Genomic DNA, 17,088 nt, shown 5'->3' on the forward strand with positions numbered 1-17,088 from the left:
TGATGATGAGAAAGCGAAAAAGTAAAGGAAACAAGGAAATAAAAAATGAGATGAAACGAAAAGAAGTAGAAGTTCAAAAAAGGAAATAAAGAAAGGAGATGAAACGAAAAGAAGTAGAAGTTCAAAAACTGACCTTCTTAATTGCCCCCGTCTCAAGAAACAATTTGATCGCACCTTGTTGAGGTTCGGCCGTAGCAGTGATCTGGTGATAACGCTCGAGATGACGAGATAACGATTTCGTGCTCTGAGTTGGATCAGGCGTCATCGCAGCTCCACAGATGCGATTACTACCTGGAGGTTTCGCAGCCTGGCAGACGTACTTAGCAACACCTTGCTGAGTTTTGGTCTTGAAGTATTTCCAGACCCACGACTTCTGGTTTTTGGTGAGTTTCACTGCGTTTGATGTGCTTGGAGTTTTCGAAACAGGAGAATCAGATTGCCCTTCGGAGTCCGAAACGACGATGGTGGAAGTAGGGCGAGGAGAGCTGCGACGGTGTTTTTGCGGCATTGCTGAGACTGTAGATCCTTGATCATCTACGTTCAATTGAATGTACTGTGATGTTGAATTGAATGAGGGGGAAAAATTTTTTCTTTCTTTTCCCCCATTCTCGCCTATGTATGGCTACCGGACCGGGTCGGCCCGGCCTGGAAGGGGGGGTGGCCCCGGTCCAGCTCAGAATCTCCGGGTTGGGTCCGGGTTGGTGCATTAACTCCACCAAACCAGCACTTTAAATTTTGCAGAATGTGATGTATCACCAGAAATTGCTTAAGTGAACGCGCCCTTATTGATGATGAAGATGTTATGAAATTTAATTTGATTTTTTTCAAACCAAAAAAAAAACTTAGGTTCAGGTATTCTTGATCATGATCATGATCATCATGTATTAATTCATAGAAAAAAAGATTGAATGCCTTTATAAGGTTTAACTTTTGATTGTTGTTTTTAATGAGGGTTTAGAATTATCAAAAGTGATTTGATTTGATTTGATTTGATTTCTTGTACAAATATGACTATGATTTTGACCTTTTATGGTTGAGATTGTTTATATTCATCACAAAATATATGAACTTAGTATATTAAGTGGGTTGGATGATTTATCAATGAAAATTCATGATTTCTTTGTGATTGGGGACAAATACTGAGTTAGATTAGATCCACTTGATCATGAACCTTTAAGTTTCAAATATGTATGTTTTTCACAGTGTTGGATGAGTGATGAATTATTTATATTTATGAAGAAGTGATTCACTTTATTGAATGTTACATGTAAATTTAATGGACTCAGGCTAGTGCATTTTATGGATCTCAAAGTCTGTTGCCTACCATACAGTGAGGCAATGGTTACAACTTCTGGATGGTCCACTGTTTGCCATATTGTTTAAGACATCAGCTTTTCAAACTTGGTCTGAGGTGCTGTGCTTCACATGAGATACTTTTGATTTTTTTTGCCAAGTGATAAACCACACCAGACTATTTTCCACTTTGACAGATTAGAGCTTTTTTGTATGGGACATACAGAAAGTCATTCATAATGAAGAAGATGTTGGATTGAATTGACAAGGTTTAGTTCATTTAAAATTAGTGATGTAAACTAAAAAAATCACCAAAGGTTAAGCTCAGTCTTTCAGGTTTTAAGGATCTTAAGATCTCTACAATTGGATATCCATATCCAAAAGTCCAAAAGTTCACCCTGATCTAGATCTTTAGTTTATCATTTTTCTTACCGTTGATTTCTGATGAGTTTTAATTCTACAAGTTTAACTAATGTGATATGTACTAGTAGATCACAAAATGGAATCAATACTCATTTCATGAGTACTAGTACTGTAATGATTACGGATGGTATTGTTTTGTCTTTCAATAAATATTTCTCAATACATATCTTATGGTCAACTTTGGGGCCTTGGGGCTTAAGGAACAAAGGGAATGGATATGACTTTTTTATGTATGATTGTTGCAAGAATGAGGGCAGAGAATGAATTTATACAATCATTGAATGCTTTGATCTACATGTATGTAGAATATCTGGAGTAACTTTGAGTGTTTTATCTGTCAGTTCAGGTGTGCTGACACTTGTGATTTGTTACATAGGATCATGACATTGCCAGCATACAATGAGGAAATGTTTTACCAAGATGGCCCATCAGATGTGCTTTAATGATAAGCTCTTTCATATCTCTTCTTGAACTTGAGATACAAGGCTTGATTGATGATCAGACTTTTTTTATTGGGTTCTGAGTCTGAATTGATATAGTTCAAAGCTGATTAAAAAGTGTGTAAAGACTTATTATGCATCATCCAGTTGCAGGTATTTGAGTTTCAGAAAAAGGTATGGAGGTCAATTGAATTGGAAATGGAGCAGACATAATAGATCTTTATTGTTCTACTTTTATATTTTATTAATCATTCTAGTTTACAGATGCTTTGTTGTACATATATGTGATTGAAATCTTTAGAAGGTTTAAAGTGATAGAGGTTTATCTTTTGATAAGGATTTGGAAAACTTTTATGGTTCTAAATCAAAGTGTTGTATGAATTTTTTATTACTTTGTGTTAAACTTGCCACGATAAATGACACTGAACAAAGTTATCAAGTAAATATGTACAGATGTCATATAGCTCAAATGGTTTGTGGCACTGGAGTCATTGGGTTTAAAGAAAGATTTGAAGTAGAGTGATTTTGGAATAAGTCACGTGATCTTGAATTTGTTACACATCAGAATCCAGAATCAAAGTACAGTTTTGAAAATGACACTTTAAGCGTACGTCATTGCTGATCGATCAAACTCAAGACTCACTCAACACACTCACTCAACACACTCAACACATCGAAAGATTTTTAACCATTCAATCATTTTCTACTTGATCAATTCTTAACATCAACATGTTTCTAACTAGGTATGTGATGAATTGTTTGTCAAGAATAAAAGTGTTCGTTCGGTTACTTACTTTTGGGTCTTGCGTGTTTTCTTTTTGAAAGATCTGAATATGGTACGGTCCAAGATCTCCATCGAATCCAATCCAATCCAATCAAATAAGATAATCTTGGATATTTCATCGACTTACGCGGATTTTGTTTTTTTTTGTTTTGATAATTAGATCGAGGAGTGAATACATTTTCACCAGAAGGAAGATTATTTCAAGTAGAATATGCCATTGAAGCCATCAAACTAGGTTCGACCACAATAGCCGTGACGACCAAGGAAGGTATCATTCTAGGTGTCGAAAGAAGATCACAATCTAAACTATTGGAATCATCTTCGATTGAAAAGATTATGGAAATCGATTCACATGTGGGATGTGCGGTGAGTGGTTTGGTGGCGGATTCGAGAACGATGGTCGAACATGCTAGATTGGTGGGACAGAACCATCGGTTCACGTTTGATGAACCCATCAAGATCGAGTCGGTTACTCAGGCCGTTTGTGATTTGGCTTTGAGGTTTGGTGAGAGTACTGATGATGAAGATGCGATGATGGTATGTTCTTGAGAAAGGTTTTTAAGAGTTTGGATGCGGTTGGATTGATGATTTGGTTGGGTGATATGGGGTTTGTAGTCTAGACCGTTTGGAGTGGCGCTTTTGATTGCTGGTTGTGATGAGAATGGACCACAGTTGTAGGTTCACTTTTGATGGATTGATTTACAAAATGGATGATCCTTTCGGTTTATTAACTGATTTGATCGTTTTGTTTGGTTTCGTTGCAGGTTTCATGCTGATCCATCAGGTACTTTTATGAGATACGATGCTAAAGCTATTGGAAGTGGATCTGAAGGAGCTCAAACTGAATTACAAGAACGTTGGCATAAGGTTTGTGGGATCTCATTCGAATTGAAAAAAGACCCATCAGATTATATCTTTTGTTTTGACTTGCTTTTTTGACTGATTTGATCTGGTGCGGATTTCATGGTGATGGTTGGTTTAGTCAATGAGTTTACTTGAAGCTCAGTTATTGACACTTGGAACATTAAGACATGTGATGGAAGAAAAATTAAATGAACATAACATTCAATTAGCTCAGGTAAGAAATCGAAAAGTCTAGCCCAACAACCCAAAAAACACCCGATTTGAATGAAGATTAAACTTTTTTTCTTTTTTTTGGTGGTCGGTGGGGGTGGTTTTAGGTGACACCAAAAGGTGGATTTCAAATCTTAACTGATGAAGAATTGAAAGCTGTGATTTCACAAATGCCAGTTGAAAGTAATACTGGAATTGGATCTACACCTACTGCTTAAGGAAAATTGAATTGATTGTCAAGTTGATTGATTAACAAGAACCACTGAAAAAAAAAACATAATGTAATTATTTTTTTCACCATATAGTTGTTATTCAAAGAAGAGAAAAGAAGTTTTTTTTTGAGAATATCAATGGTTTTGGGTAGTTGGATGAGGTAAAAACACTAGAGTCTTGGTTGAATTGTTTGTGAATTGTTTTTTAGGGATTTCTTTTTTTTAAAGAATTGGATTGAATTTGTTGAATTCATGGTGAAAGTAGGTAGATAAGTTTTTTGGTTTTACAAAATTGATCAGGTAGGAGTGAAATTGATGAGAAAACAAAAACAAGTCAAGATTGATTGTTGTGAGATTAATCGTAAACTGTGATATGGGATTAGATTCAAAGTTAGTGAGAGGTTAAGTTGATTGAGGGTTTGAATTTGATTGGATTTGAAAGGTTACTCAACTGTGTATTAGACCATAGAATACTGGGATGAAAAGTTGAGAATGAAAATTAGTGGATGGAATCGATTAGAAGGAAGATTAGATTTTCAAGACTTACATGTCCACCCTGTAAGAAACCAAAGATTCAACAAGATCAGTTTCTTATCAAACATTCTTTTTGAGAATCAATCAAAAGCAAGAGATGATGACTTACAAAGGATAAAAGTAAATAAGTTATCAATTAAAGAACTTGTCCAAAGAGTATAAGATGATTTAAAGTAAGTTAATGATTGGTTTGAAGATGTAGAAGATTTTGATTTGATGAAAGTTGAAAACCAAATTAAAGAAGAAACTATGAAAGAAGTGAGTAGGTAGAAGAGAAAACCAAGGTGATTTGTTAAACCTAAGATACCACATAATGAACCTGAGATTGTTGAAGTCACTTTTATCATACAAAAGAAAATCAAATTAGGGATTAGATGGTTTCTTTGGTTGGGATATGGGATATTGGAAAGGGTTTCTTACTTGATTTGATGAATTCGATTGATTTTTGATTTGAGATTAGCTGATTGATTGAAATTGATTAGAATCATGAGTTTGACATTGGGATTGGGTTTTGGTGAGATTGACTTACTATTTCAGGACAGATTGAGTTTAGATGGTCTGGGTTATATGATATGCTAGGATTCACTCCTGTTAGAGATGCCATCTTGAGTCACAGTCAGAGTCAGAGTGGTTTGAAGTGGTTGAAGTTGATCGAAGAGTGAACTTGGATCGAGTGAGTAGTAGGATCGGGTCGGACTCTAGACATTACCTCAACCGTCACGGGGTCTTGGATCCAAAGACGTGACCAATTCTCATTCAACCATTCAACCATTCACCACCATCAAGCATTATCAACCCAAAATGAATCCAGCAAACTTTTATCAATTAAACAATCAAACACCATCTCAATTTGATTCAAACAACAACAACAACAACAAACAAACAAGTTTACCTTCAAATCGATCAACTTGGTCAATCTTACCTGAATCAAATCAAGCCTTAAAACCATTTCATTCTTTATCTATCAAACCATTTCAACAAGCTTTATTTACGACTTATCCTTCTAGATTAAGATTAGGTACTACTTCTTTAGTACAACCTATTATTACTAATACTTATATTCAACAAAGAACCGATCGAGCTCATTCACCTCTTGATCATCATCATCATCATACTAATAATCTTGGTACATCTCATTCTAGTCAGTTTCATTTGGTTCCTGGATCGGTTTCTGATCTGGGAAGAAGAACTAGAAAAGTAGTCAATTATTCAGAACATGATTCAAAGTTACCTGAATTCGAATTAGAAACAAGTTTAGATGAACGAAAACCATTGACAGCTAGACAGAAAGCATGGAATGTGAATCAGAACACATCATCATCATCATTGGCTATTAAAAATTCAAGTTCTCATCAAAATTTTAATAATATCACTACTAATACTACTAATACTGTGAATGAGATTGATGAAAAGAGAAAAGATTAGAAGCTTTGAAGAAACGAAAGTATGGTGATGGTAAGATTTATTTGGATCTCGAACCACCGGCTAAATTGATTAAAGTTCAAAAACGAATTCGAAAACCGATTGGGATTATGAATTTGTTGAGTTTAGATGAAAAGAATGAAGCTCCCTTAGAAGAAGATGATCAAGACTTGAAAGAAAAAGTTGATGGAGAAGAAGGGGATGGGGATGGGGATGGGGAAGATAGATTGGTTCCTATTAGGATCGAATTTGATACGGAGGAAATTAGGGTTAGAGATGTGTTTACTTGGAATTTATCTGGTTTGTTTATACATTTTCTCCTAAATCTATACACTTGAAATGAACTTGATGATGGATTTTTTTTTTGATTGAAATTTGAAATTTGTAGAAAAACGAATTTCACCTGAAACCTTTGCTATTGAATTTTGTCATGATCTTGATATTTCACCTGTACAATATGTACCTAAGATTATAGAACAAATCAATTTCCAACTTAAAGAGTTTTCAACGATTTCGAATCTTAAATTGTTACCTAATCAAACCGAACTTGATCAAATGAAGCTTGAAGAACTTGAAGGCATCGAACCTGATCTTAGAGTGATTATTAATGTAAGCTTTTTCATGAATTGATTCTTGGATTGATGTTGAGAAAACTGAGGATTGATTTTTTTTGGGGGGGTGGTTTAGTTGGATGTTCAAATTCAAACTTTACATCTTGTTGATAAGATCGAATGGGATTTAGCATCCAACTTAACACCTGAATTGTTTACCAAACAATATATCTCAGAATTAAGTTTACCTACTTCTAGTTTACCGATCATTTCACATTGTATACATGAAGAGATTTTCAAGTATAAAAAAGAATGTGTTTCGATTGGATTGATTTCGAAGAACTATCTACATTCTAGAAAACATCAAGCTCATCAGAATCAAAGGTTTGAATCATCTGATCCACTTTTGAGAGAAAGGTTTAGTCTTCAAAAAGGGTGTAGGAGATTAGAAGGCGTTTGGAGGGATTGGAATGAGTGTAATTTGTTTGGACCTAAGCTCGAGTATTTGAATGGTGAAGATTTAGAATGGATCGAAATTGAAAAAGAAAGATTGATTAGGTTAGTCTTGGGATTTTGGGTTTTGGTTTATAAGATTTGTTGGATCATTTAACAGGACTAATTGGTTTTTTTGTGTGGTTTTGTTTTTTGTAGGAGGGCTAGAAGAGAGACTGCTAGAGTTGGACGTAGAAGATGAAAAGGAACAAAATGGTTGAAAAGGGGAAAAAGGGAAAAGAGGGCAAGGATTTCAAGATTGAGGTTTTTGGTTTTTGGTTTCATGTTTTTTGTATGATATTTTTTTGTTTGGTTTGGATTAATCAATTTGAAGTCATAATTGATTTAAAGAGTAAATAGATTCATGATTTAATAAATAGGAATTTATGAATTTGTGAATTATCTTGTGTGTCTGTGTGTTTTTTGATTTGATTGTAGATATGAAAGATTTTTTTAAAAGATCAAGTCAATTGTTTTATACTGAATGTTACAATATGATTGGAATTGGAAAAAATTCATGAAAGGATAGTATGGGTGTGTTTTTGTTTTTTGTTGGAAAGAGGGCTTATGAATGAAAAGTCATTTAAAGTTAAAGTAAATCGATGTGAAAAGTTAATAAGATTGTATAACTAGGAATTTCAAGATTAGTAAGAAATAGAATGTGGGTTTTTAAAAAAAATCAAAGGGGTTTGGAAAGTTTGATTGGAAGAAGTTGAAGGTGTTTGTAAGTTGTATAAACAAGATATGTTTGAAGTTGTTAGAGTGAGCTAAAAGAACATTGGATGGAAGATTTGGTTTGTGGGGTTAAGAAGAATTTGGATTGTTTAGTCAAAGTTAAACTTAACAATTCATGTTTGTTAAAATTGGTTGATGTAAATACTTTTCCTTTATATATTCAGAATCAAAGGATTCAATTTGATCATCATTATCTCTTGATGTTTTGTTGGATATGGAGATGGGATTATGTGCCTACCATGAATTGGGTGACTGTTTATGATTGAATTTGAGTGATATATCAGATATATGAGATTATTGGTAAGTTTGATTGGTATTGAGTTAAGTGTGGATGTTTCTCTTTCCACAATTGATTTCTCAAGGAGTAAGTAGAATTTTCATATGATCCAATGAGTAAAATGTTGGATAAAGTTCATCATCTTTAGAATTCAAGAATCAAATGAAAGTATGGATTGATGGATAGTGTGTGAATTGTTTGAAACACGCTCTTGTAGCTCAAATTCAGATCTGATAAATGCGCGTTATGAGTGATGTTGATTTTGGCAATTTATGAAAAGATTAAATGGGTGGTGATCAGAGCAAAGATATGTTATAATGGAACCAACATCATTTTTTATCAATTGTAATGTATTCAGATCTCATGTAGAGTACAACAAGAAGAAATTGTATTTGTATCACGAGACACAAGGGAAAGATAAAATGCTTGAGATCTGATTGAGACTGGATTTGTACACCACGTCTGTCTTCTTCAAGCACGTCGACGTGCACACACAGAGAATTTCGATACGAGTTTGCAAGAGTTTTACTCACTTTTTGACAGACAGGATGATTTGTGCCGTTGAGCACCCCTTTGTTGGCCAAGAATCGGTCGAATAAGAGCATCTACCCGGCTGTGTCTCAAACAAGAAAGGGGGTTAGCAATCCCTTGTCACGTCTTGTATCCCTTCAACCGCTGAGCTTTTCCCTCTTGCTGAAACAACGCGGGTGCTGCAATCCACTCACTCTTGGCGAACCGAATCAAGCCGTGGTCTTTGTACTAGTTTTGAAAGTACCATATCACGCAAAGAGCCATATGAAACATCTGAATCCATCATAAGCGGATCAAATCATCATTTTCAAACGCTGTCAGTACCTTGACACTGCAAATATAATGTATTTTTCCCAGGTGAAAAATGATTACATTTATTTCACAAAATGATTAAAAATGCATTAATTCTGCATTAATTCTGCATTTTTCTGCATTAATTCTGCATTATTAATCATTTTGTGCATTAATGTCAATCATTTTTCACCTTGGAAAAATACATTATTTTTGCAGTGTGAACTATCTCGCCCTTCGAGCTCAATCAATATCGCACCTTAAGCTTTTCAGAATGCGTTTGTCAATCTGTTATTCGCATCTGAGTATTTGGGAAAGCACGGCTTCTGATTCTTTCTCTGTAGCAGCTCGCACCTCTCACCACTGGAAAAAGGGTGTCGCTGTCACTTCGCTGAAAGCTGTGAATGCTTCGGTAAGTGACACGCTTCCGCAGTCAGGTGAGGGAATCTGCCAATCATTGGCCAAGTTCACAAGATTTTTACTCGGATACGACAAATTAACGAAGTCTTATCCACCGGCACCTACCGATGACGAGCGCTGCCAACTTCGACCTCTGAGTCAACATGAAATAATGTCGGATCACAAGATTTTCGGGACAAACTCCGTCTCTGCTCATGTTTCATCAGACGACGAAGATATTATTCCGTTCAAGTTGCTCTTCCTTTCCGACTTGAAGAGCTATGGCATTAGTAGAATGACGCTGGATTGGGAAAAAAACGACAAGGATATTTGGAATCGCACCTTAGCAGTTTTGATTGTTAAACATTGGCGATATGCCAAGTCAGAAGGTGCATTCAGCGGAGAGTCTGTAACTCCATCTCACAACACGGAAAAGATATGTATGGGTGTAGTTCTTCGATGGATTCGTGGCCGCGCAAACGATGTTCGCCAAAATCGAGGATCTCGAGAAAAGGTTCTCCGGAAAGAAACACTTCGTAAGAAACAGGTGGTGAGTCAAAGACGTCTCTCACTATCTTGTGTATGTTGAGGATCCCATGCTGATTGTTGTTAAATCGTGAAGCTTTTTAAATACCGCACCGATTCGCTGACTCGTCTTATGAAAGCCAAGAAACTTGAGCAGAAAGCGTCCGAAATCATGCCTCATCACGACTGTTGCTCTGACACGGAGTGGGAGCCAGAAGACACTCAATATCCCTCAGTTGGACTTATCTGGCGCAGTCAACAATATGCGTCAATACTGCAACAGATCGACGGCCTTTCCTACAAGTACTGTGCTTCTAGTCGCGGGGTAGTCAATGCTCACAAAAGGTTTGATCAATGTCGAACCAAAGCCACCCATACTAATCCACATGCTGCTGTATGTATAGGCCTCCTCGAAAACTGTTATGACCCAGTTTTTCTGTCTAACTTGATGCCTGAAGAAAAGGCTGCTCTTCATATGAAACCTGTTACAAGTCTCTTAAACATACTACCTCCTCTCATTGAAGATTCTGTTGTTTAGCTTTTCCTTTGTTTGTAGCTCCATCAAAATACCGCACAAGTTGTATTTTCTCATGGTTCAAAGAAAGATAAATAGATAAGAAAACATTTGTATATATCAAGTCTCTGAAATCTTCAAAAAGTTACACAAGCGTACACAGTGTTTCTCCAGTCAATATATCTATCGGGTAATAAGTGAAATCATACTTAACCAGGGGCTATTGTGCTTATTCAGTCTTGAGGTGTGTTGAGAATCAATAGAAGGAAATAGTATGAGAAAGACCTGCTGGGTGTAGGGTCGGGTGCGTGTGTCACAAAAATAAAAAGGTACATATGTGGTATAAGTATGAAAAGGAATGATTTATTTTATATTTTCTTCGCTTGATGACATATCAGAGATGGCCTAAAATCACATAAGGGTCTTAGCTTTGATAAATGAGGGCACAGATTGTGGTGGAGCAGCTTACCATGCTCCGGAGACTCACTAGCGAGACAGTTGGTTTGTCTATTCCAAAAGTTCCTGAGGGATTATGAAGGGCAGCGCAGTGTCCAAATAAATCGTCCATACATACACATTTGAGGTAGCATTCGTTATAGACTACTTTAGCATTCAGATGCGAGAGGTATGAATAAGGACTTTGAATGCTGTCGATGGCATCTAACTCGCGGAAAACATGTATGAGAAAAAAAGGTGTCGTATGGCTGTGAGGTCGTATGATGTGATGTATCACACCCGTGCGTGTTTTACCCTGATCTATAAAATCCACGTAGCTATTTCCGCGATGTTCATTGAATGTACTGAAAGACTTTCCGGCATGTCGCCAGACTGATGTTTCCTCAAGCTTAATTGACACCTCACAGCCGATCTCTACTAAGATGGGTTGGATTGAAAGGCTGATGTCTAAGGAAGGTGAGAACGCTTTCCATTTCGGTGCGGGTTTTTTCAATATTATGTCGGCACCGATTTCCTCTGCGTATGTCGAAGGTGCATCTTTCAGAAAGTTGAGAAAATAAGAGCGCTGAGTGTGCTTATTGATCATGGTCTGTCCTACAACAGCTGGCAGCGGGCAAATGGGAGTTTGAGAATAAGCATATCTTATCTGAGGAGAGAAGCGCGAGTGCAAAAGACTTACAACGATTACCACTTTCAGAAGATTTGACAAGGTTGCCGATGATACGCTCCCCAGTCCAAGCGGCGGTGTATGAAGGCGGTCCGAGAAGAAGGCATTGAGCTGGGAGGTGCTGGGCAAAATGTAAGTTTGATTTCAACTGGATTGCAGGCCAAACTTCTTGAAGGTGAGTGCGATATTGTACAAGCAGAATGGGAAGGGTTTTAAGGTCGTCGGGGGTCATTGTGCGTGAAACCGATATATTGACGATCTGCGTGGCGAGGGTGATGGCTGTATGGATTTTTGCAGAATCTGAATTCGGTTCAGCTTTGTGGTGATAAGGCACCAATGCAAGAACAATGTAGACTGTGTATAAAACGAGCCATTCGGAGGCTTTGGGAGTGCCAGAAAATGGCATACCAATCTTGGAAGGCACACGTGTGAGCCAAGAGGGAACCAATGTATCTGCTAAGCACTTGTGAACTAACTCGAGCTCATGAGGGGTTAGAGTGGGACCGGGGGGGGGCTTGAAAGTTGAGTCAGATTGGGCACTTTTAACACTGCCGTTTTGGGTTGGCTCGTAAGAACTGTCAGTGGCTGTCTTAAGTTTTGCTGCACGCGTATACTGTGTTCGGCTAGTCAAAGATCCAGATAGACCACTCTCAGTAGCAGGAGGAGAGTGCGGATCACTCATCTCGACATCAGGAGCGGGCGGGGGTGGTGTTGGTGACGGAGGGTAATCGCCGTTGTGAATCTGGGTCTCCTGCGTCTTCTTGAGAGCGTTCCCAGCCACAGAAATCTGAAGGTAAGTGGTGGATAGATCGGCTAGAAGGCCAAGAATCAAACAATGCATTATGTCGACAGTGGCGAATTCGAGTGCCTGCCAATACGGAAGCTCATAAAACACTGAGTAGTGTGATCCATTCATTTTCAAGAGTTTTTCCTTTTCCTTTGGGTTGGGGGCGTCCACCCAAAGCTGTACCTCCTTTCGGTGTGCGGCGTTGGTCCGAGGTTGGAATATTTTGACGTCAGGTTCGTTGATGTCATCCAGAGTGATATAGCATTTGGAACAGAAATTGGTTGAACGGTGTGACGAAAATCCAGAAACTTTCTTCATGGCCGGTACATCCGCGATAAGAGGCCATAAAGCAACACGCACAACTCTTCCGCTGGGATGAAGTGCCGTCTTAGTAAATCGGATACCCTTCCAGAGGTCAAGAAGTTCGCGAATGAGGGGTGACAATATGTGATCCATGTGCTCATGATTAGGCTCGCGACGGTTGGGAGTTATACCCCACAGGAACGTGTTCTCAGCTCGGTATCGTAAGTGAGGTGGGAGATTGAGGCAAATGAGAAGAATGATGCCAGCGTGGTGTTGTTGACCACGTTTGGATCCATAGGGATCAAACCAGTCGATATAAAATCCAAAGACTAAGTTGCCTGAAGTCCGCGTGTAGACCTGGCCTTCGAATTTGAAAGTTCTCCAAAGTTTTCCATCCCAGATATCTTTCAACGTGCCCTTGGGGGGCGGGGTGCGATGCAGGGAGGCGTCGAGGTGAGTTTCGAAGGCTAGAGAGTGTAGCATCTTAGCTAACCATTCGGTGAATTTCTGATGATAAAAGACTTGGATTGGTCGGTGTTTTTTGGATTCTGCGCTGGCAAGGGGTTTGTATAATGGTGCTTTACACGTGAATCGAGGTTTGGTAAGCTTGGTAGCGGAGAATCGAAGATGATCACATTTCGTCTTAGTGGGTGAATTTTCAGGAGGGCCGTGGAGGGAGTGACAAACTTCACAAGATAGAAGCTTTTGTATGGTGGGGTGGATATGAAAACATTTAAGCAGTTTATCAACAGTAAGTGGAATTTCTTCCCAAATCTTTGAAGTAGAGGTGCTCGTGGATGTGAGGCTGGTTTTCAGTTTGTGCCGCTCCAACTTGAGTGAAACACAACAAGCTTGAACGGCAGTATTCTTCAAGATATAATCATTTAAAACGTGAACCATAGATTGGACACAAGAGATGTCTTGGAGAAGAGTTCGAGGCGTGTAAAAAGGCTGGGTGTCGAATTCGAGGGCATAGGTAACACCACCGCTCACTCGTGCCTGCTTGTGAGGCCGCTGATGATTCGCCGAAGAGGATATGGAGGTTGCATTAGCAGCGTCAGATGGTGATCGACGACGTTTGTTGTTTACAGTATTGGTGGGGAGGTTAGAGTTGGGTCTCGTGAGGTGAGACAGCTCATGGCCAGAGGCACAAGGCTCAACAGAACCCAGAGCAGGCTGAGCAGCTTGAGAAACATCGTGGGTCGATGTAGTGGAAGCTTGGTGATCGTCGATTGCCTTTGCATGGCGCGGGTAGTTAGTTCGGTGGAAAAGGCGGCCGTCATGAGTTTCGCCGTGTTTTTCGAATTGTCGTGCTGAGCATCCGAAAGGAATGCATGTGCAAACGACGTGATCGCGACCGAAAGACATCATCTAGCACAATCCAGTGAGCACTAGGATAAACGTGGCCGATCTCAATGGAGAGTGCTGAAGTAGAGTGTAGAAACGAGCAAAGAGATGGGTGGAGGGGGTTGAATGCGAAGGAAAGCAATGAAACAAGAAGATTTGGGCAAAAAGACAAGTGTATTCAAAAATACATCTGTCGATAGGACTATTTACTCAGCGGGCTACATATCATTCAACGTGGAAGGAATTGCATACCCTCGATTGAAGTTAAATTGCCAGGGCACCTGTTTAAGGTTCTTTATAAAACCCCTCTCTCCATGTACTCACTCTGATAAGGCACCTGCAGATGAATGCTTGATACAAATGGAAACCGCGAAAGACTATTCTGATAATCCATCACATTATAAACACTATATACACACTACCACACAAAAAGATAAAAAAAATCTATATACACTATATACACCCTCTCAGAAGGGAAAGATGAGAGCGCTCCGACCTGTACCCGTTAATCTCAATCCTGATACAACACAAACCCTTTTTCCCGACTATTCTTGCTTCAATGCTGCATTGAAACTCCAGCAGAGGCCCCACCAGTAGAGTTAACACCACTATCATCATTGAGACTAGCACGTGACCTGAAAGTCCTCATCACATCACTAATTGCCTCTCGTATATCACATGAGTTGTTCCCATCTAAGTTCAATTCGGACAGCACCAAGCCTTCTTGAGAATTCAACCACGTCGGATCACACAATGATGCCTGAAAGCCTTTAGGAGGGAAACAATCAGGTTCAGCATCAGGCGCATATGCACCCCGGTCGACCGTTTGTTTGCATGCTCTTCGGACCTTTGGAAGAGTCTCTCTCTTCCAATAAGCTTGGTCGATGTGGCCTATGAAAGTGTCTAGCTCGCTCCTCCTCCATTCAAGGCGTAAGCGTTGGCGAGTTGCAAAAGTGTTGGCCGATACGAATTCTTCATCTGAGTGTACTTCGGGATGCGATATCATCGCATACTCGCTTGAATCCTTTCCAAAGAGCCTCTCTACCACCTGCAGACGAGCTTCATAGATCTACACACCCCACGAGCGTTTGCATCAGCATAGAAGTCTCTAGTGTTTCAAAAACCCAGCGAAAAGCACTAACCTTTTCCTTATTACGTTTTTTGATGGTCCTTTTTTGTACCTTGGCCACGTGCTCTTTCATTTGTTCTCTTCCCATCGGTGTTTTCATTAAATCAACATGTTTCACTTCTTCTCGGACTTTTGAGCCCTTATTACTGAACCAGCGTCGGAGGACTTCTTCTCGATTTGCTGCGGTGTTGTCTGAACTGATAATACCAAACTCCTTTGCTCCATTTGCATCGTACGCCTTCGACCAACTGGCCAGTATTATCGAAGAAGTTCCCGAGTTCCACGGCGAGTCCCAAGAACCGTCCCAATCAAAGGTACATCGTGGAAAACCAGCCATTGCTAAGGCGGCCTCGCACTGTGTACCAAAATGATGTGCATACCGAGTGCGACCCCCACAAGCAATCCGCGACGTGAAAGTGACTGGCCTCATAGGCTTCTTTAAATTTGCCTCTTCGGCGCTGTCGTGCTCGACCATCTGTCTTTGTTTTCGATTCGGCTTGAACCCTTCAGGTTTCTTGCGAAGGTACTTGTCCATTGCTTTATCCTGAGCGTCTCGGATAAAGTTTTCTCTTCGCTGTTTACGACTGAGCCAAGCTTGTTGTTCCTCCTCGGTTGGTGAGCTCGGGAATTTTTGGCAGGCATCGGGGTCCAACACGGACATCAATCCACGACGAGGAATTCCCATCACCATCCTGGTGAACTCGTAGATAGCCCTGGCTATAGGAGTCGCAGGTTTGGGAATTGGATGTGAATCAGCCACCTTGCCAATATCTTTATCGCGGTGCCTAACTTCAGTCAATTTTTTTCGATTTGCACGCCTCTTCCTTTTACGTTCCATAAGGTCTTCGTGTGTGAGCTCGCCTTCATCTTTGGCCAAAACCCAACAATGAGTCAGTCATCTATTCCACTCTTTAAAGCGTTTATGAAGATCAAAACCCTTTGGTAACGTACCTGAAGAGTCTTCGGCACTTGACTCCGTTTCTTTTTGGCCATTGCGATCATCTGATAGTGAAAGCACAATTCAAAAGTAAGTGAAATAGCCAAAGAATATAAGTAAGAGTTGAACAAGAACTTACCTTCTTCGTCAGCTTGAGCGTCCAAGCGTCGCTTTTTCCCAGAAGCGCCAGGTGTGGAAGTACTCATCTGAGTTGAAGTCGGTGCGGCACTCATCCTCCCAGAAGATAAAAAATACTAGCTTCAGCGATGAATATACACAAAGTTGAACGAATGAGTCTTCAATGGACAGAGAAAAAATTAATAGACAGAGTAAAAATAAATAGACAGAGTAAAATCCACAAAAAGTGAGAGAAAAACAGTGAAGAATTTTCTTCAAGAGTAGGAAAAGATCACAAGTTGATTACGACGTCTGATCTCCTAGCACAAAGGATAACACAGCGCAGCTTTGACTGATCCACACCCCAAGTACGGTTGACGGGTATGTCTCATCTGCTTGTGCTTGCCTTTGAGACCGTCTTGGCCTTTCACCCATGCTGGGAATTTGACCGTGGTTTTATCAACTGACCACACCACCATTTGGTGTAGATATCATTCTATCACGACTCATACTCGTCATGAAATATCGCGGGATGATTCATTCATGAGCTCTGTGAATCTTGCATAGATTTGATTCAAGTCCCTTGCGGACAATATTAAACACACAGGTTCTAAAAGGGCAGCATTATGGAACCACAAAATATGTTTTTTTGTAATAATTTTACCATCCTTTGCACTTGAGGGTTTTTATACTCTTTGAGTAGAATGTCTGAGAGACCCCCCTTAAGCCAAATTAACTCATTTTGGTCAAAGCACTAGCTCCAGTGAAGAAACATACACGCGAAAGCAAGACCATAAAAACACCATCTGCATTTATAATCACCTTTTTTCGAGAAACAGTAACAACAT

At 39.4% G+C, this 17,088-nt stretch overlaps 5 protein-coding genes across 5 annotated transcripts; 3 read left to right on the forward strand and 2 right to left on the reverse strand.

The window, feature by feature from the left end:
• Nucleotides 1–2,784: 2,784 nt before the first annotated feature.
• Nucleotides 2,785–4,355, forward strand: MELLADRAFT_73374 (uncharacterized protein; the record flags this gene model as incomplete). The annotated part of the gene is made up of 7 exons (XM_007417163.1): nucleotides 2,785–2,899; nucleotides 2,982–2,992; nucleotides 3,101–3,477; nucleotides 3,556–3,614; nucleotides 3,705–3,807; nucleotides 3,923–4,018; nucleotides 4,122–4,355. The coding sequence occupies 7 exons, from the start codon at nucleotides 2,886–2,888 to the stop codon at nucleotides 4,230–4,232; spliced, it is 771 nt and encodes a 256-aa protein (XP_007417225.1).
• A 318-nt stretch (nucleotides 4,356–4,673) lies between these two features.
• MELLADRAFT_94286 (uncharacterized protein) lies at nucleotides 4,674–5,364 on the reverse strand (the record flags this gene model as incomplete). The annotated part of the gene is made up of 5 exons (XM_007417178.1): nucleotides 4,674–4,699; nucleotides 4,774–4,782; nucleotides 4,870–5,097; nucleotides 5,181–5,220; nucleotides 5,290–5,364. The coding sequence occupies 5 exons, from the start codon at nucleotides 5,362–5,364 to the stop codon at nucleotides 4,674–4,676; spliced, it is 378 nt and encodes a 125-aa protein (XP_007417240.1).
• A 179-nt stretch (nucleotides 5,365–5,543) lies between these two features.
• MELLADRAFT_118286 (uncharacterized protein) lies at nucleotides 5,544–7,626 on the forward strand (the record flags this gene model as incomplete). The annotated part of the gene is made up of 5 exons (XM_007417196.1): nucleotides 5,544–6,152; nucleotides 6,176–6,482; nucleotides 6,571–6,791; nucleotides 6,870–7,291; nucleotides 7,385–7,626. The coding sequence occupies 5 exons, from the start codon at nucleotides 5,562–5,564 to the stop codon at nucleotides 7,425–7,427; spliced, it is 1,584 nt and encodes a 527-aa protein (XP_007417258.1).
• A 1,707-nt stretch (nucleotides 7,627–9,333) lies between these two features.
• MELLADRAFT_68543 (uncharacterized protein) lies at nucleotides 9,334–10,521 on the forward strand (the record flags this gene model as incomplete). The annotated part of the gene is made up of 3 exons (XM_007417151.1): nucleotides 9,334–9,471; nucleotides 9,493–10,008; nucleotides 10,081–10,521. 3 exons carry the CDS (start codon nucleotides 9,334–9,336, stop codon nucleotides 10,519–10,521), a joined length of 1,095 nt encoding a protein of 364 aa, XP_007417213.1.
• A 4,092-nt stretch (nucleotides 10,522–14,613) lies between these two features.
• Nucleotides 14,614–16,675, reverse strand: MELLADRAFT_112656 (uncharacterized protein; the record flags this gene model as incomplete). Its single annotated transcript, XM_007417221.1, has 5 exons — nucleotides 14,614–15,126; nucleotides 15,200–16,053; nucleotides 16,138–16,188; nucleotides 16,263–16,357; nucleotides 16,548–16,675. The coding sequence occupies 5 exons, from the start codon at nucleotides 16,673–16,675 to the stop codon at nucleotides 14,614–14,616; spliced, it is 1,641 nt and encodes a 546-aa protein (XP_007417283.1).
• Nucleotides 16,676–17,088: the final 413 nt, after the last annotated feature.

Source organism: Melampsora larici-populina, assembly GCF_000204055.1.
Source record: "Melampsora larici-populina 98AG31 unplaced genomic scaffold MELLAscaffold_69, whole genome shotgun sequence".
Lineage (NCBI taxonomy): Eukaryota > Fungi > Basidiomycota > Pucciniomycetes > Pucciniales > Melampsoraceae > Melampsora > Melampsora laricis-populina.